Here is a 20,199-nt window from a genome sequence, read left to right as displayed (position 1 = left end):
AATTGTATTGACATGTGAGAAATAATAAGCACCTGTAACTTCTGTTTAAACATTACTAGCCCATTCAAAAATGGTAAGACAATTTGAATCTTAAAGAGGCAAAGCTTTGAAATCGTGACTCAAATATAGGTAACACTGTATTCTAAAAATGTAAATGAAAATCAAATCTTATTCATGTTGTCCATGTTGAACTCTGTTAGAGTTTAATTAACGCTGAGCATTTTCTATGTACAAAGGACTGTCATGAAGTCGTTCTATTAAACGGGGACGGGGTGATTAATCCTTGTCAATAGTAAAAATAAATTTCTACAGTACTAAAACATCAAGTAGGCAAATATAATGACGCTATACGCTGGGTCATTTACCACATTTTTGTGCAGAAGGTTCACTTTTCCTTGGGGTAGCAGGTGTGCTAAAGTGGTAAATGTCGCGCGAGCGCTCATTGCCTCGGCAATCTTTGATCTCGGTGAAGTAGCACAGCCGAAACAGCACGCGTGTGAAATCAGGCTGCATGCATAATTAAAACGAGGGAGGGGGTGAGCCTGACAATGAAACAAGTGTACCATCCACAGTTCACTTTCAAGCAGCATCTCCATACCTCATCAATGAAGTGACGACCGAAAACGTTACAATGCTCTCTTCCCTGGATTAATGGCTGGATGATGTAAATGGTTTGCGTATTCTGCAAGGTTACCCAGTAATTTGCTAACATGGATTGGGCGCCTTCACAAGACCAGCCCTGGAGAGGAACAGGGAGGTATGGTTTACAACTCAAATGCAAGACTGCAAATGCAAAAACCCAAAGCTAGCTAGTTAGCGATGATATGCATGCTTCGAATGAAGTAGAACTTACATTGCCGGATGCATTTTATTGTTACTGCTGTCATCGTCAAATTAGGCAGCCATTTGTTAAGCACTAAACAGGAACATTATTCTTTGTCATATAGACTGTCCCTTATGCAAACCAGCACAATTATATGACATTGTTTTTTATCGGTTGTTCTGTCATTAACACACCTTCAGGCCCAGACGTTGGGGTTCATTCTAGCAAACGCATTTCTTCCCGTTTCTCATTTACCCAGTGACACTTCTGTTGTTTGTATAAAACGCTTTGACGGATATTTAGTGCATGTTATGATCTGAAAACATCGTCAATAATTGCAAAAAAAAAGTGAATTTATAATGTCTTGATACTTATAATTTTTAGGCATTTGAAGATTTCTTTCCAAAATGTGTATTGTATATCCTGCAGAATTCACTCGCGACGCAAAGCATACATGTGGCAAGAGTGAGGGGGCTGGCGATCCCAGTCATGTGACGCCATGGGACGAATTAAAAAAATACTTTAATTTCTGGGTCAGAACGCTATTTTTGCTGTACGATGTTCTGTGGCTGAAGAGAGGTGCTGTCAGTTATGTGCAGTTCGTGAAATTCGGCGTTCTTCTGAAATTAGGTGCACTTTGAAATCCGGCGTTCTTCTGAAATTAGGTGCAGTTTGTGAAATTCGGCGTTCTTCTGTTTTTTTTATGTAATCGTTCTAAGTTTTTATAAAATAACTGAATGCCAGGCAAAAATATCACAGATACTTTGTTTTGGCGCTGCAGGGGTGTATTTCATGACTGAGAACACATTGGATAATTTTTGAAAATACTTAAAATACTCCCAGTCTAGCCAGGTGTCCTTATCCAGCCTAATCTACACTGGCAGTGTTATCAGTGTTTCTGCAATAAAGCGCTAGCATGAACTGCTCATGAACACAGGCCTGCTTAAGACCATCTTCAAAGAAAGACAGACCAGTGCACAATCATTTTATCTTTAGAGTGGAATGTGTTTTAAGAATCTGCTCTTAACTGTTTACCCAACAACTGACCATCGGATTAGTGCACTTTGACCAGCACTGGTTGGCCAGATATGTTATCCACATGACAACTCAACTTAACAGTGAAACTGTCTGCTCAGTCTTTTTTTTTTTTTGTTTTTTTTTTTGTTGAGTGGTCATCAATGTGTGCTTTGTCAAAATGAAATTGTCACGCTATACCAGACCTTATTCCTGTGAACCAAATGCCTACATTTGTTTACTCTGAATTTGTTTTGGAGACTATTGTTGCTTTAGTTACTGTCATGGTTGCCTCTACCTGATCTACCCATTGGTCTGACCCACACTAGACAGACCAGATGATGCCACAGACCTTGGAAATAAACCATGGGTTATTGGATGGCTGAGATGTTTGCAATTGAATGCTGTTGTCTATATACACTCTTCGGTTACATTTGATGTGAAAAATGAAGGTGACCACAAAGTTCTCTCTCCCCCTCTCAGTCCCCTCTTTTTTATTAATTTCAATTTCAGGTTTCACTATTAAAAATTAGCACATTGCGGAGTCTTTATATGTCTCAGTTGAACTGTAGAAAGCCAGCTCCAAATAGAAGTGAAGGCCTTAAATGTATGTGTGTAGGCCTTATGTAAAGCAGTATAATTAGCCACCATATCACTTTATTTGTGTTTTAATAGCCAATTGGTTCCATCCTGTATTGAAAATGCATTCTATAAATCCAGTGCAATGCAAATTGTGTGTATGGAATATGAGTGGTAGTAATATTAGGTCATACTCTGAAGAGATGGTGTAGCAAAATGAAAAAGGGGGTGGGAGGGGTTACTCAGAAAGAATGAGATAGAAATTAATTGACTTTTTTTTTTTTAGAGCTTAGGTTGAAAAATATTTGGGGGCGTCATCGTATTTTTCAAAATCTTTTTCCTCATGCAGATGCACTCAAGTGCACAAGTGCAACACATTGTTTGTGTTACAGTCTTTCATGAACACAGTAAAAATGTGACGGAGTTGATTAGGGAGTACATCCTCAACACAATGACAGGAACTGGTCCTGTTTCTAATTAGTTAGTCACAAGTGAGGGCCTGGGTTCGTTGCAGATGGTGTTACTGTCGGGAGAGGCTATAATCTATCCTGTCAGATGCTTTTGAGTGTCATTGTGAGTGAAAAGGAGATAAGGGAAATAACTCCCATTAGCAAATGCATACATAATGTGCTTGTGGGTTCCCCAGGTCAGAATGGTGTGCTTTAAGACCTTGGGAAGTCTTCCTCTCTTTAGGAAGTTCCAACAGCTGGGTGTGAACAGCTGTTTAAACACAATAGGGCAGGGGCGGAGCTTGGGCGGAGTTTGGGTGAAGCCGTTATGGTAATTACTGGGTCATGGCTGCAGCAGGGTTAAACATGTCCAACCCATCCCAGGCTGAAATGCCCTGGATTGTCACTCTGGGCAGTGGGGGAAATGACAGAATATATATGGCTTCACATATATTAATTGGCTCTCCAAGAAAAACGATTGTAAGCCTAATATATATATATATATATATATATACATATATGTGTGTGTGTGTGCTCCTATATTTTTATTCCTCCTTTGAAAAGCCCATATTTTACACTTGCTCTGAAGTGCTTGCAGCCAGCGACTGATTTATCATCGCGTTGCAGTCCTCCAGCTGAGCTGTGCAGCCATTGGTCAGAGGACTGCTCTGATCATGTATTTGGTGCAGGCAAACTGAAAGCAGCCAGTCAGGCAGAGGAGTTGCTTTTGCATATTGAGGCCGGGAGCACCATGCTAATTGAAACCCTCCCTCCCTAGGTGGTTCTGTGGCAAATTATGCACAGCTTCTTTGAAATGAAAGAAAACCTTTTTTCTACCTTGTGATTGTTAAACATGTTTACGTCCATGTTTACGTCCCCATTCCAAATTCTGTACATGTGGAGATTTTAGCAGCACTGTGCTATATCTGTGGAACTGAATTACACAACCTCTTATAAAGTCAAAACTGTTCCCACATTCATACATGGCCTGAATATGCACCTTACTGGGCTTTCCATAAATAATCCTTCTGCTTCCGAACGTTTTTCATGATCCCACCACCAGATGAGTTAAAATTCTTATTGGGATACATAGTCCCCATCAATTTTTTTAATTCATAAAAATGTTTTAAAAACCATTATCTTGACCCTGCTGAGCTGAAAATGCTCTGCTCTAAAATGGAGATTCCATGTGTATATGTGTGTATGCATGTATAGTGTTTGCCTTGTTTGTAGCATGACCTTCTACACAAAGGAAAACTGTGATCAATGTTTAATCGACAGCTTATCAATAGAGGACTAGGAAAAGCTGTTTTGACAGAACTGCAATTGGATTAAAGACATGCAGGTCATACAACGTACACAGACTAATGCTTTTTTACCATGAGAGATATTTGGAACATCAACTACTTTTGATGTTTTTTTCTGTTGGCACTTGAATTTCCTCAGGCAAATATTTCTTGCTTTGATAAAATACTTTCTTCTTACTCAGAGGCAAACTTAATAGTTGAGGTGAGGCAAATAAAAGATGGGTGTCAGTTACTAATTAATGTAAGCCTGTACAAACCAGTGAATCTTACACTCTGGTGTTGGCATCTCACACACATCAATGGTTGACTCTGATGACATAATTAGTCAAAATGGGTAACATGTTTGTGGAAACTCTGATCCTATTTCTGTTGGCTCTCTTGCTAGGACTTTTTCAATGTGAGGTGTGAAATACCCTAGTTTTGTGCCTCCACCCCTCCCTCTTGCCTGTCCCCACCTCTGAACTACACACACGAGAACAGGGATAGAAGATGGCTGGATAGAATAACTGTCTCTACAAGCACCATATCTATTAATAAATTTAGTTCTGTGCCCACTTTTTAAAAAATAAAGCAAGATTTGAATATCCTGTCAGTTTATAGCTGTAGTATTGGTTTAACCGGTTACTATTAAAAATGGCTGGCAGTAAAAAGGCTTTTTCAAAGTAACGTGAGGTGTGTTGTCTGTTGGTGGAGATTATAAGCTGATCTCTTGTCTTCCATGCAATGGGCATGTACAAACCTGTGACTTTGAGTGAAGTGTCTTCCCTCTTTACTCCGCCTTGCAAGAAAACCATCAGGAGCGAATAGCAGGTTGACAGTTAAAGGGATGTAATTCATGCCTAGACAGGAAGAGTTCACTAACACAGAGGCGTTTCAGTGAGCGTGTTGGAACAAACCTGGCTTTCAGAGAAGCCTGCAGTGTGTACCTTCTCCCCAGTGCTGTTTACTGCTACCCAGTCAGCAGCGACGCTTAGCCTTTAGCTGACACTGATTCTGGCCTGCCACGTCGAATGACTGTTTTCAGAGCTGTCTCTTGAGGAGAATGTGGCCATTTTTCATGTGACTCTCCTGAGCTATGTTAATGAAGAGGAGTACCCTGTGTGTCAAAGTCAGCGAATGAAAAACACTGCCGCTCTGTCCGGTGGGATTCTGCTTCCTGTGTATATGGTTTAAGAGCTGGAGATGAGTGGCTTTCTGTACAGAGGGAGGTAAGTTATAACATGTTACAAAGACTGGAGGAATACAGTATGTATCCCTAAGCTGTGGGGGTGCCTGAACCTCAGACAAAAGTACTGCATGTGGACAGCTGCTGTGGGGCTTGTGTCTGTTTAACCACATAGTTTGGATTTTATGGAGCACGTTTAAAAATAGCTCATGAGCAACAGGTTTTTATGGAACACCTTAGAGTTTGAGACGGTTATTTCAGGAATCTTAAATGTGATACTACTAAGATCCAAAGAAGTTAATGAAACTATGTGCTGTTTGAGTACTCTTTATTATCGCTCCATACAAATGTATTTTAATTGAAAAGAAGACCAGACTAAACTGTTCAGCAGTCGTTAGGAGAGAACTGTGTTGTCTAACTGCTGTGATATGTGGGAACTGGGTTTTGTCTCTGGGAATGACTAGTATCTGGGAAGGCATTATTCCACATTCTGAAAGCTTTTGGATAATTATGCAGCTATAATAACTGACCTTGTTCGGGGCAGTTTAATTTTAAAGTCTCTGGACTTTATGGCAATCCAAAGTGTATCTAAAAATGTTTATTTTTTGTAAAAGAACAAAATCATCAGATAAATTGAGCTACATGTGCTTTAAGAAATGCTGGCTAAAATTTTCATTGGAAATTTTGTCAGATCCTTGTGTGCTGGCTACACCATGTGCAATTTTTAAAACTGGCCTGGGGTGGTTCATTGTCCCAAGTATCATGAATTTGGTTTTCTGTAAATATGAACTCCCCCCCCCCCCCCCCCCAAACTGAGCCACAGAAAGCTGGACAAAGACCTCCCCTCCTGCTTGTGGCCAGCCTGGGGAGGGGAGGGGAGGGGCAGGGGAGTAGCTCACTCTCAGCTGCGGATAACAGCTGCGCACCCCCACCTCTTCACCAACACGCAGACGTCCCACACAGGTTCGCTAATGGGGCTGATCTAATTTTCTCGTGACCCCCGTCTCTCGGCTACTGCCTCAGCTGCAGTGATTCCCCACTCTCCTCACTGTCGTTCCAGCTGTTATAACTGCTCGTGTCGCTCCCACTGAGAACGGACCTTTTCAAAGCCTCTCTCCGAGGGCCGCTATTCTGACATGATGCTCACAACTTGTCTGTGTATAAGCCCTAAAAGAGGGCTATATATTGTTTAAAAAATTTAACTTAAAATAATGTATTTTTATATTTTGAGATTATGAAATATTTTGAATACTTGTCTCATGCTGTTGGAAGCCATTTTGGGATATTTTAATGTTTTCTCACTTGCTCCTACTTCTGTTTGCAGTATGGCCATAGTCCATGTTGACTTGGTGACTGCTGATGAAAACATTTAAATGCAAACTACTGAGAGATATACCCGTAAAGCCCTGCTCATTTAAAAAAATTAGTTTAAGTAAGTAAGTACTTTAGGACGTAACTAGTGTGTCCAGTTGTTAACACTATAACATATTCTTGTTTTATTTAACAATCTAAGAACTCTAAGAAATGTATTTTTCCTACACCATAGTATATTCATATGAACAAGATACCTTCCTAATTGATATATATTCCTATTGACAGGAAGCTCGAATTAAAGATAAATTGTATTTAAAATGGTATAGAATATCGCTTAATAACATTGGTTTTGGAGATGAACAAGTCAGTGATGTGTAGCCTAAACTTACAGTGCAAAATGATTTTTAAAAAAGGCAAAACGTCTCCAGTGGTCTTAGAATGGAATACCCTTTAATAAGTTAAAGTGTTCCCTCATATGGTTTATGTGGGTTCTTCACTTTGTAAAAATGCTTTTTCACCCTTATCATCAGGAAATACACTGACTGTCTCACTTGTAACATAAAATTTGTGAGTGCCTTTGAGTTCCAGGGAATGCAAAGCTCTTGTGAATCATAGTCAGGAGGCTGCCATGTCACTTCCATGTCACTGTCACCACGCACTGTGTGTCACAGTGCATGCAGAGTCCCCATACTTCATTGGTTACTAAAAATCCTTGACTTTTGTGTTTCAGGGACTATGTGAGAGACAGAGGGGACTTATCCAAAAACACTGGCCACATGACAGGTGAGATCATTCACAGACGGATCAATTACATAAACACTTGTGACTTCTGCCATTATTGTGTATTTTTGTAGAACTAGAGTTAAGTTTCAAATGACTCTTAATATGGGGCTTCACATTTAAAGCTTTTGTTCTTTCCTCTTCAGTCATATATAGTTAAAGAGAGCTTACGGTGTTGCTATTGTTCAGCTCCTTTTAAAAGAAGGTTTAAGATTTCCCTCCTTTATGATAGCCTGTTGAATAGAACCATGACAGTAACTGTATGGATATTTAAATGAAATAATTAATATTTAATGCTTTTATTATTTTTCCTTTATTTATTTGGTTGGTATTGTAACTGTAGTTCACGTATAAACATTGTGTTGCACAATATCGTAAATTCCCCAGTTAGCCCTTGTAAAAGTGCAGGCCTAGCACCAGTACTCATCTCGCTGTTTCGGTAATGTTTGATGAGCTGTATATTTTAAGAACTGTGAGATTCTTAATTGCTGCCAGTATTCCTGTGATTATGTCCTTTGGGACTCGCTCAGAAAAAAAACATGCATCATTCTATCCTAGTGAGGTTTTTTTCCGGGAATTTTCATGTGTCGGAGGGGTTGTTTGCCATCTGGCACCAAGCAGTTGTCTCATCCTATTCCATGAGAAAGGAAGAGGAGAAAACAGGCGGCTTTCTCAGGATCCATGCAGAGCGCTAGCACAGCTCATAAATCCTCTTCACTCCCCTGTAGCTCTTAAATCGATGTACCCATGATGCATTGTGGGGACGAATTCGTCAGGTGTTCATATGGTGTGTTTGGGTTTCAAATGGTGGCCTTGAAAACACCTATAATGACAATACCAGCCGCCTTGCTCTTGCTCAGGGTACAGGGTATGGCTCTGCCATGCCATTCCCAGAATCCACAACAAAGCCTGTACACAGTCAATCAGTCATTGCAATGTTGTGATGCTCATTTGAAGGACAACATAAGGTTTGAAACAGCAAGTGTAGCCTGATGCATTAAAACTCTGCTCCGCAGATGTCCGAAGTGACGAGACGGAGAAGGGCCCTCCTCCACAAACGCGCGCCTTGCGGGAATTTGAGCAGGTAGGTCACGGTTTAACTGTTTAACATGCGGGATCAGCTGACCACCAGACTGAATGAGGCCCAAGGTTTGTTATTGTGGAGATGGCTGTTTATGTGTATGGATGACGCCTCCTGGGTTACTAAGCACTTATACAGTCTGAGTGTCAGACCTCCAAGTGCGCTGGCTGCCAAAAGACAAAAGGTAAACATTTTGGGTTCAGTTTCTGGGCAGGCTTTGGGAATCAGCCCTCCTGTGTTGCCTTTGTAAATGTTGTGGTGTGCATAGTAGTGGTTCCATGGAAGAGATAGAACAGCTAGGAGTCAGTCCAGTTGTACGTTTCGAATACTAAATAAAATCAGCATCATTCGTAACATCCTTCCCACCTCATCTTCAGTCTCCGCAGTCCCCCAGTCCTCTCTGCCCTTGACATTCCCATGTATGTATACAGCACAGGATACACAGTCACCATAGAGTTGTCAAGTTGTTTGTTTTCATTAAATCAGAAGCGTTGTCTGTGCAAGTTGTACAGCTGTGATGCGCCGCCATCCACCCAGATCCATATGCTGAGTTATGAGGGAGAAGTTTATATCTCCTCTGTTTCTCGGCAGTTCTAAAGCTGTCTATAAATGTATTCTGGGATCTGTGCCAGGTTGCTTTGTGAAATGACTCCCAGTGTCACTTGCTTCAATTTCCTGACTCCCCGGTAAAGAGAAGGGTCTTGAGAGGGGGAGTGTGACTGGCTCAGATTTTGGCATGGTCGCTGATGAATGGAGCCCAGGCCCAGTGACTCTCGGTGCACGGTGGGTAATGGGATCTAGCTGGGTTTACTCAGGGCACCTATATGCATATTCCCCACTTGCAGGATGTCATGAATCACGGGCAACCATAAATTAGCTAGTCTGCTCCACTTTCTCAAGAGGTAATTTTAGTTTTCTTAGATGCTTTCAGCTTTTGTTAAGGGAGAGAAGAGACTAACTGTTACTGTGTGTTAACGCAGCCAACAGAAAGACGTAAATGCAAAACACTACAGAAAATATAAACTAAAGAATGAATCAAATTAGAGAACTTGCACTCTTGAGCATTAGTACTTTAATACAGAATTCATCAGCCACTGTAGGTTTGACAGGATGGGGAAATATTCCCAGAAAATAAAAAATGTTTATGAAGGCAATGACTTCTGTATAAAACTGCAAAGGTTCAAAATGTGGCACCATAGTGAGACAAGGCATCCATCGGTGACATATGCATTTCTTCTGTGGTTTTGACTTCAGCAAAATGTATGGTAATGTAAACTTGTCCCTGCTTTGTTAATTGATTGTTGATTTGACTGCCACATGTACAGTTAATGCTTTACTTCAAGTTAATGTGTGAAGTCACTTCCACACATAGCACTGCTGTTTTTCTGTATTTTTCAACTGGAGTAGGCACTAGAGAAAGAAAGTCGGTTTTATTGCACATTTCTGCCAAGTGTCTGCTAAGAAGGGCTGAAGTGAAGTTTGGGAATGAAAAGGCAATTTACAGAGCACACAGGAGAGCACTCAATGCAACTTGTTTAAGAGAGAGGATGGCTGATATCATAGTCCTGGATCACATTACTTTAACTGGAATCCCAATTCATATTCCACATTTGTGTCCACTATAGAAGTCAATCTTGTTCTTCAATCTTGCAGATATGCAAACCTGCCAAAATAACATTTGTAACTGTCAAACAATCCTGTGAACTGTGATAGAAAGGGTAAGAAATGAAATAACCTTCTTTAAGTAATGCTTATTATTACATTTCAGAAATTGGAAACATATGGTGCCTTTTATGTAAATATAGATTTACCAAAGAATTTTCAAAAATTGATATAAAGAGAGGGATTGCATATGATTTCAGTCTTTTAAAGCCTCAGGACAAATTACAATCTTAATCTGTGATTGTAAATTGTAAATGTAATGCTGTCTGCCAATTTTTAGAGATGAAAAATCCCTTGTGAAGGATTGTTGTTTTAGTGTGTGCACGTGTGTGTCTGTGTGTTTGTGCGTGTGTGTGCGTGTGTGTATGCGTGTGTATTTGCACAAAATAAAACAACAATTCTGTCTTCTTGTGACCTTTCTTGTGAGATTTCTTTTTCACCCAATTGGCAGGCAGGCTTGGATTTACAAGGTTCATTTCTTATAAATGGATGCATACAAACTTGGAAACTAAGCTAAAAAAACATGTATGCCTGTTAAACCTCAGCTCGCAGCCTTCAGATAAACGGGACATTTCCCGAGCGTGCATCTCGCCTGCCTGCCTGCGTGACTGTGTCAGAGGGAGTGGCTCCTCGGCCCTGCGTGCCACGGGGCAGTCAGGCTGCTGGGAGGGGGCCGCTGGGAGGGGGCCGCGGAGCGGGGCCTTATCCCCAGCTGCTGGTGGGCACAGCCTCCCCTCACGGAGCTGGCCGGCTCCGTTCACATGGACGTAACCGCTCGCATGTGTCTGACGGCGGATCTGGCCTCAATTATATTTTCTCTTCCGTCTCACATAAATTCGCTTTGATTGGTGGGTTATTGTTCCCTGACTTTGAGAGTGATACTCGATACAGTTAGTCTAAATTGCTTTCATTTCCAATATCGCGGAGAGATGGGGAAGGCTTCAGCCTGGCCCCAGAGTCTGGAGCTCATGGCTGGGGCGACTTAGCCAACGGCATGGGTATCCAAGGACCCCGGGATCCAGGGACCAGTGGTCAGGCGGATAACGAGCTGGGACAGAACGGTGCTAGCGCCATCATCTGGAGAGGATTACAGTAGCCTAATTACTCTCCTTTCTGATTGCTAACAGAACAGGACAGGAGAGAGGCCTAGACTGTTTAATTGCTCCCAGACATTAGCAATAAAGTTGACAGAAGTGTCTCGACGATGGGGTCAAAGACATTACACTAGATTATTCAGAAAGACGGTGTATTAGCACACAGCATTTATGTCGATCTGTGCAATCACTCCCAACAGTTATCCCACTTATTTTTTGAATGCGTTTTAGATTTGAATTATTACAGACCTGAATCATGGCATGCATGCAAATCAGTTTCACCCAGGATGTAGGCATTCTGTCATCATTTTATATTGGCTGCCACTGTTTATTAGCATATGGCCCCCGCTGTCATACAATTCAACAGTTCCTCATTGCCTGGCTTTTCATGAGATGAATTGTAAGCCAAAAGAAAAACATTTTATCTAGATTATATAGATACTAGCTGCTGAGGTGGAATTACAGTACAATAGTCACATTTGTATTGGGGCTAGAATTCCATAAGACAAATATATTTACTAGCTCCCAGAGGATGAAAATGAAACATTAAAATCTGCAAACATAATAAGACTTCAGTTCTCATCATCACAGTTTTGAGGAATAAATGTTGCCAGATTCTGGACCAGAGGGGATAATTGTGCCAGGTCATTTAAAATTATAACCGTTAATGTAAATTATAATGGAAACAACAAGTAATCTGAATGAACCTGTCTGTTTAATATGGCAATCTCAATGGACTGACATTATTCCTTAACACAGAACATTTTACTACATATGGAAGTATCACTCCTTTAGAGGAACCAGCTAACCAAGCACCACCTTTAATGAAAAATGTATGTATTTTATATAAAAGAGAGAAAATCATTTGATTTTTGTGCCGGTACTCTTGGCAGCTCTTCACAAACAGATTTGCTCTTAATCAATAGCAGAGATGGACTCTGCTCTGAATTAGACAGATATGTAAGCATTTCCATGTGCGGAACAGACCTCTGAGTGTCAGTCTTCTGCATGTCTGTTCCTCTGTGTACGTCCAGAACACTAACTCACTGTAACACGCTCTGACCAGCAAAGGGAAAAAAGGGGAAAAATAGAAAAAGAAAACTTGGAACGGCCTACGTTCTCCCATTTAAATGAAACATTCCTGGAAATGGTTTGTAGAAACCATGTTGAAATCATGGATTCCTTGTTAAGAAGTTAAGGAGGTGTGTTGTGGAAAGAGTAAGTGGGGTGGTTGCTGGAGATTTTGTAAATGGCCTGAAGGTGAGGTGCTATTTCAGAGTGGATGGGGGCCAGTAGATAATCAACATGTGCTCTACTCTCTACCCTGATTTGGCTGTTGCTAATCTGTTTTACATTAATATTACTTTTTACTGTGTGTGCCCTCTTGAAGAACTGTGTTTTCATCTAAAAATGCTTATATGGGTGATTATTTTATTTTATGAGGTTGTAAAATCTCAGTCATACCTTTTCACTAAAATCTGACCACACAAAAGTGTGGTGTAATCTTTGACTAGTAAAAATGCATTCGCTTTTTTAAGCATTCTGAAAATCTTTTGTTTTATGGGGATCACATGCCCTTTGAATTCAAGTGCATACTGAATCAGAAGGTGTCTTTTTTATGTAATCCAAACTCATGTAATCCTCAGCAATTCCATTTATAAATTATTTGAATGCAAGGGATCATATTCAGAAGAGCGCGACGTGCCAATGTGATATAGGATTGCGACTCATTTGTGTTTCCTATTGAATACAAATATATCAAGCTTAAGATGGGCTGAAAATCACAACAGGAAAAACAATGTTCGAGGTCTATAAACTCTCATTTGCTAAATGTCACTGCAATGTGTAGGAACTAACCATTTACACTTTGGCGTATTGAGTGAGTCTCACTTATTTACCTCACTATTGTGGATCTTAACCCTTGTGTTTGGTTATGGTCAACTTGACCCATTTTAAACTTATTTACTAAATTTAGTAAAAGAGGAATTAAACTTTTGAGAAATGTCGATCATAATCAGTGACTAAGCCAGTGAAAGTTTGGTTTTTGTTTTGTGTTTCTATCATCTGTATTTGCTTTATGTCTTTTAGCCAATGTGGTTTCTTTGAATATAATAACATAAAGATGAAGTATAAGTGAGTGTCCATTCAAAACAAGAAATATCAATAATGTACTGCACAAAAATGTTTATCATTTAAATGTTTTAACATTATTTATGTCCCCCATGCATACATTGTAGTGGATGTTTTTAATATATATAAATCACATCTTGCTCACAAATAAATTACATTGTTGACATGTGATATAGCAGAGGTAAATGGCAACCAATACCCATATGTAGTTTATTTATATTGTTTGGAATTGGAATTAAAGCTATACATATTGAGTAGTTTTGCATACATTTCTGTGTTGCTTTGAAATCCCAGTAATATCTTGGGTATATCTGACCTAAGATAACGGTTTCCCTGGTGCTAATGAGAAGACAAGGGTTCAATACCCTACCTTTGCATTGGCACATTGACCTATCTTCTCCAGAGCAATAAGCAATGGAAGGATTGTGTAATATTGAGTGTAAATGCTATGCCTGTTGGGTATAAGTAGGAGATAGTTGAATGATGATTCAATTTTCAGTTTAAAATTAGAGCTAATAATTATTCATGCTTATTTTTTTATTGCAACAAAGCTTGACATGATAAGAATTGGCGCAGACGTGTTTCATATTGCCTTGAACTGCCTTCAGCTGGTGCTGTAGCCATTTTAAGAAATATTAAATTCTATTACCACTCGTAACATTCAGCTCATACTGTATAAAGCAGGAAATCATTCAAGTGTATTTAGTTTGTCTGTTTCCCAAAGCAATCAGATAAAATGCTGTTGGATTACCATTTGCAGGTGATATAATTTGATTGAAGATTGATGACTAAAAGGGACCCTGAACAAATAAACTATGCAGAGTTATCCAAAGGACACTGACCTCACAAACGTCATAAAGACAGACAGGCTTCTGCTTGCTCTCTAAAAGACAAAGTTCCTAAAATGTGTGAAAGTACAGTTTCGAAGAGAAATATTTTATATTATATATTTTATAATTATAAATTATAAATTATATAATATATATTTTAAATGGCACTGAATGTTTTGAAGCTCCCACAATACCAAAGAGCTAAAAACAAAGTATAATCTATGTGTAGCAGACAGTGGCCATCATTATAAATAACGTACAGGTAACTAGCTAAGGACAAACAGCAGCAGACCAAAGGTTATATAAAGTGCTTTAGTGAGAGCAAACGGCCCTCTCTGTGTTATTCGGGAGTTATGCAATAGGACTGAATGTCCGTAAACAGTTAGCATTTTTCAGGATTTTCTTTATTAAATTACATTTTGATTCTTCAGACTTCATTTTCTGATATTTTGAATTCTGATATGTACTCAACTGTCTAATATTTTTCTGAAACTCTTTCTTGTGAGTAATGCACTTGCATTATTGAAACTTAGCTGTTTGATGCATACACTGAAAGAAAACATTTGCTGGATTTATTCATTTGACACTTAACCTGTGTAACTACTTCACGATGGCTGGGTAAACACGTCTTGTTACACCAGGGGTGCAACCCCCTGGTTTTTTTTTCTAAACAGCTGCATACACCAGCTGTGGTTCTCTCCTATGTCAGACCAAAGTAAGACATTTAGGATATATGTGCAGTCCAAACTGTCAGATCAAGATGAGATTGACGTAATTAAAACACAGAGAAGGATTGGGACCAAAATCCTGAAATGGGTTGGCTCTTGGATTAGTGCAAACCCTTGGGTTACACAGTCACTAATATGGAAATAAGGGATAAAATTCTATATTTTATATAGAGTAATCCTAATCTTTATTTCAATTCAGACATTCAGGTACTCCCAAACACAACCCGCTTTCACCTATCCTCGACCCAGGAGGGCTAATTTTGTGCAATGATTGAGATAAAATGGTAAAAAAAAAGAACAGGTTATGTAAAAAAATGTATTTGGATAGAATTTCAAGAACAACCTGTTTGAATAGCAGATTTGTGTTATTTTACGTGTAAAAAAACTACTCTGTCCTTTAAACTATCACCACCTGCTGGTTACATGACATATTGCAGTTGTAAAACCCTGACCAGACGCTATGCTTTAAACTTGAATACTGTGGCAGTCTGCATGCCCTTAAAACCCTAATAAGGTTTTTATTATCCCTGTATAATTTCAGTGGACAAGAACTTACAAATGTTCAGCGTTGAAACGGATTTCACCATGATGTCATATGCTGGGGTTGGGTGCTCAAAGTAAGGACTGGGAAAGACAGCAGTGACATCACATTAAAGCTTTGGAATACAGTGGAGGGACTTTTTGAAGGCATGACTAAATCTGTGGTTTCCATGGGCTTTGTAAGTCGGTGGGAGTTTATTCTCAATACTCTCTGCTCCAAATGGCATTTCCTTTTCTTTATATTCACAGAAACATGTTTGCTTCATTAACCTTGTTTATTTTGAAAGCATCCTTAATTGGATAAAATGTTTTTTAAACATGAAAACTCTTTAAGGTTGCGTTACATGTCTGTAAAAGACAACAGAGGGAACTGGCCAGGTTCATATTATTAAACAACATTTTTCCCTGAATGAATTTAGGCCCTACTGTAAACATGCTGAATTAAAGACAGACTATTTGCTACATAAGATCTGCCTTTAAATCTCCATAAATTAGATTTGTCCCTCTGCCATGAGCACATTATGTGCTCAGTATTTGTAAAGGAAACATGTGCATCATATACATGTAAGAGATGAAAGATCTGTCATAATGAATATGATTTAAGATTTACATTTTATAAACAAATGGATTTTAAGCTCTGGTGATATTTTAAGGTAGAACACTGTTAAAGATTACCTGACTGTTTTGATTGTATTAATACATTTTAACTTTTGGAAAGGAAAGGAAACAACCATAATGTGAAAATAAGAAGAATTCAGAAATAAAGAGGTAGCTGATATCAAGTTTCCTGGTTATCTTTGCTGTTAAAGGTCATTTTCCTAGAGGCTCATGAACAGTGCATCCTGTTTTGTGCAGTGATGGGCCTACCCATTATATTCTATATACAATATATTTATATTATATTTATATGCAGATCTATGGCCTGGATTTAAATGGGCTTGTGCCTTGTTGTGGCCAGTTTCACACCCAGATCCATAATTTACTGTAGCAGCACCAAGGGGGAGAGGGTTTCAGTCTCCAGAATACCACCCCCGTATATACATTTTACCCTACAGGAGTCACATGGTGCATTGGAGTACACTACACCAGAAGTCAGAAGCTGTCAACTTTGTAGCAAACTTTTCAGTTGCCAACAATCAGTCAGGAATTGTGACTTTCTGGATGAGGTGGAGGAGGGGGGTTCAACGCAGTTACGGCAGTTTAAAGAGCGAACGTCCTGACGTAAGAAAGCAAACGTCCGCCAGCGAGACGGACGGAGGCCAGCGGGCAGCGCGCTGCAGCCGGTTTGTTCATCTCTTCAGTGCGGAGGCGCACCTGCTTGTGACAGGCAGTGGGCACATGGGACGCGCTACAGAGCAACACAGTGCTTCAGGTACAGGACAAGCCGCTCTTTGGCGAGGACTGATCTATCAGACCTGATGAGCTCACTCCATCTGTAATTCACCTTTTTTATTTGTTTGTTTTTTGGAATCATTTCATAATGAAACTGATAAGTAGAACTCATGGCCAAAACAATTGAAAGAAATTCCACCCCAAGTGCTGACTTACTTTGAACACCTGCTGACCCGCCCCGACCCTTTTGCTCATTGTACTCTGTGAAATTGCCCATCTGCTAATCTGTCCAACAGCTGCTAAGTGAGAAAAGCACTGTCATTGCAGGACCAAGCTGAAAATGACCCTGGTGGCAGGGAGATGAATGGGGGTCAGGGTCATTGGGGATTCTTTTCATACTTTTATGGTCCTCTGTGATTCTCTGCATCTTTTGGGGGTGCAGGTTTAATGGGTCAGCTAGCTGTTAAAGGAGGAATATGCTGGGACCATGTCTCTCTCTGGCTCTCTCTCTCTCTATCTCTCTCTCTGTTTCTATCTCTCTCTCTTTCTCTGTTTCTGTCTCTGTCTCTCTCTCTCTCACTCTCTGTTTCTTTCTCTCTCTCTCTCTCTCTCTGTTTCTCTCTCCTGACAGACCTGCTGTCTGGTGCCTCCTCTCTGAGTTAGTTTGTGCCACTGTTCAAAGAGCAGCTGATGAATCCCTCAGTGAGGCTTATGCAGAGAGGGAGGATGATGGGGTCTGTGGGTGCCGTGTGATTGTAGACATGCTCATGCTGATGTAATTCCTCTCTGATCTCCAGGTAATGTGCAGAGCTCTCATCTGCACTCATTGACCCCACTTAATAATGCAGTGCGAGCTGGAATCCATAGGATCTAATATGAGGAGTCACTAAGACTGCCCTCAATTACTTTTTTTTTTTTACGCGACCTGATGAGGTCACTTTCTGTCTGGCAGTCAGACCAGAGTCAGTTAAATATCTCAGTGTGTGCTTGTGTAAGAGGGCACATTGCGAAATTCAGCAGAGCCAGCCTGAGGGTTCTTCCTCTGTCTTTCAAAGGCTGCTGTTGATGTCAGAAGCACACAGAAAAAGCCACTCAGCCTTAACGCAGTGCACCCACCCCTTGCAGTTGTGCTGAGCCAGGATGCGCAGTACTGTCAGGGGTCGGCTATTTCCATACGAACCCAACGTGAAGATGAAAGCTAAAGCCCAATTACTCGTGACCATCCTCATTTCACCCCTCCTGATTGCGCTCTACCTCCACGAACGCGGTGGAAATGAATGAATGAATCATTTTTCCAGATTACCCTGAGACTAAAGACAGATGCACATTCAAAGCACAGGGACTGCGCTTTTAAAAAAGCACATGATGTAATAGGCACTGATATGGATTAAGGGTAGTAATTAAAGCTGGGGACAGGCCTGTGGACTCTCCTTCACGGTGGTGAGTGGCGCCTCTCCCGGGGCCAAGATAACACCTCTCATCTCTGTCCTCTGATGAAAGAGAAATGGAAAGAGAGGGACAGGGAGGGGGAGAGGGAGAGGGATGGGGATTGGGATTGGGAGAGGGAGGGGGGTTGGGAGAGAGTGCTGGCTTGGTGCTGAGCTCACAGACCTGTCTCTCCCTCTGATTGGGGTGGTGACACACAGAGGGCTGGTAAGGACACAGGGGAGACTCACAGGCCAGCTCTGACTGGAGCTCTGCCACAGCTCCATCAGTCACAGCCAGCCAGGGGTGCTCCTTAATCCGGGGTAAAATATCGCAGACTGGGGCGGGCTCCTCAGATCTGGGCCATGAGCGCTTTCTCAGAAGTTAACTGTGTCCGTGATGTCATTCACCCTGTGATAGGTACAGAGAAAGATGAATTAGCAGTTACACTAGCCGTGAGGGCTAATGTCTCAGGGAAATACAAGCCATCATTTCACTGCAAACAGTGAATCGGCCATAATTGTTGCAATCGGTGTTAAAATATTATTAATTCAGAATACTTCATAAAATAAATGTACTGTTAAACCGTAGTGAAACAGTCACCATGATTGATGACATCACACACACACACACACACATTAGGGTCATTGCTTAAGTCAGGGTACTGGTGGTTTTCATTCTTCCCTTCTAATCAGGACTTGATTTAATCATGGGACACCAGATGAGTTAAATCTCTGATCAATTAAGGCATTAATTTATCAATTAATATTAACTATCAGGTAGGAAAGTAAACCAGCAGCACTACCGGCCTCGAGGGCCATATTAGAGTATCCCTGGCTTAGGTTATACCAAGCAAGTCAGAAGAGAGATAATAAGGAGTCTGTACCTTTAAATTAGGAGAAAGAGGTAGATGAAAGGAGGAAGAAAGCTATCCAAGGAAAGCAGACCCACTAGGATGGCCGTTTCCCTGGAGCTGCTGGCTGAAGCAGCCTGTAATCATTAAGAAGCAAGTCTGCAGTGAATCGATCATCTATCACTGGTGTTAGAAATTCCATCAGTAATCTGTTATCTTCATTTTTCCCCAACCTCTGCATTTAAACTGTCAGCTGCCCCTTGATGTATGTACAGCAGCACAAACGTCTGTAAGTTATCTGTCAGTGAAAGGGGTGACTCATATTACTAAAAATGAGCCTCACTGTATGCTGTCCTTGGCTTTATTACGCTTTCTCGTTCAGTTTTACTGTACTTTTTTGAAGTTTTTTTAATGTTTCCGACAACAGCACATGCAACCAAACCCTCGGCTATCAACATACCAGAAGTTGTGTCACGCAAATTCAGAATTTTGTTTTCTCTTGCTTCAGTGTTCCACTGTAGAGATGAGGGGTAAATCTGATGTTGTTCTTCTGGTTGTTCTGGAGTGGGGGTTTGGATGTGCTGTTGGCGGCGACCACAGTGATGCTGGCCAGCCTGGTGGAAAAGTTCCTGACAAGAGCCTGGCAGAGCAAGCAAGCCCACACTGCACCAGGTCCACACGCCATTGGCACCCAGTACAAACCCTCATCTGGAAATGATTTGGGCTGAGAGAGGAGAGGAAGGTATAGCGCAGCCTGCTGAGGGAGAGGAACAGAATTCAGGGAAAAAAGTGTCGGAAATAACTGTTTACTATAGATACAGTCACTATAGTTACAGTCTTTTACAGTAACTGACAGGCAAAGCGAAGACTGCACTGGTATCCAGAAATCTCTGGTGACTGGCAAGCTGAAGACTCCTAGTGTTTGTCCTTCTGAACTATATACTGAATCTTCATAGTGACAAAAACATCTTCCCAAGCTGATATTTGTCATTTTATATCCTTAGTAGTCTGTCCCAATGAACATATTTGTTGTTAAAAGTTGGTGAAATGCCATCTAGGTGTTCAGGTGAAGACTACATTTGGTTGAAAAGTG

The 20,199-nt window shown here is 40.7% G+C and overlaps 1 protein-coding gene across 3 annotated transcripts in view; it reads left to right on the top strand.

The window, feature by feature from the left end:
* The first annotated feature begins 516 nt into the window (after positions 1–516).
* The window catches only part of pde4dip (phosphodiesterase 4D interacting protein), a 74,094-nt gene continuing 54,411 nt past the window's right edge, over positions 517–20,199 (top strand). Inside the window, exons 1-3 of one of the 3 annotated variants that reach the window (XM_035412941.1) lie at positions 517–757; positions 7,382–7,434; positions 8,448–8,515. In XM_035412941.1, the coding sequence (XP_035268832.1) occupies positions 711–757; positions 7,382–7,434; positions 8,448–8,515 (168 nt within the window). In that variant the 5' untranslated portion in view covers positions 517–710. Of the gene's footprint in view, positions 758–5,123; positions 5,381–6,232; positions 6,301–7,381; positions 7,435–8,447; positions 8,516–20,199 lie in introns of those variants that run through there. The other 2 variants (XM_035412942.1, XM_035412940.1) reach the window with 2 other exon arrangements.

This window comes from Anguilla anguilla, chromosome 4 (assembly GCF_013347855.1).
Source record: "Anguilla anguilla isolate fAngAng1 chromosome 4, fAngAng1.pri, whole genome shotgun sequence".
NCBI lineage: Eukaryota > Metazoa > Chordata > Actinopteri > Anguilliformes > Anguillidae > Anguilla > Anguilla anguilla.
The sequence above is the reverse complement of the archived record's forward strand: the minus strand, read 5'-3'. Positions and strand labels throughout refer to the sequence as shown.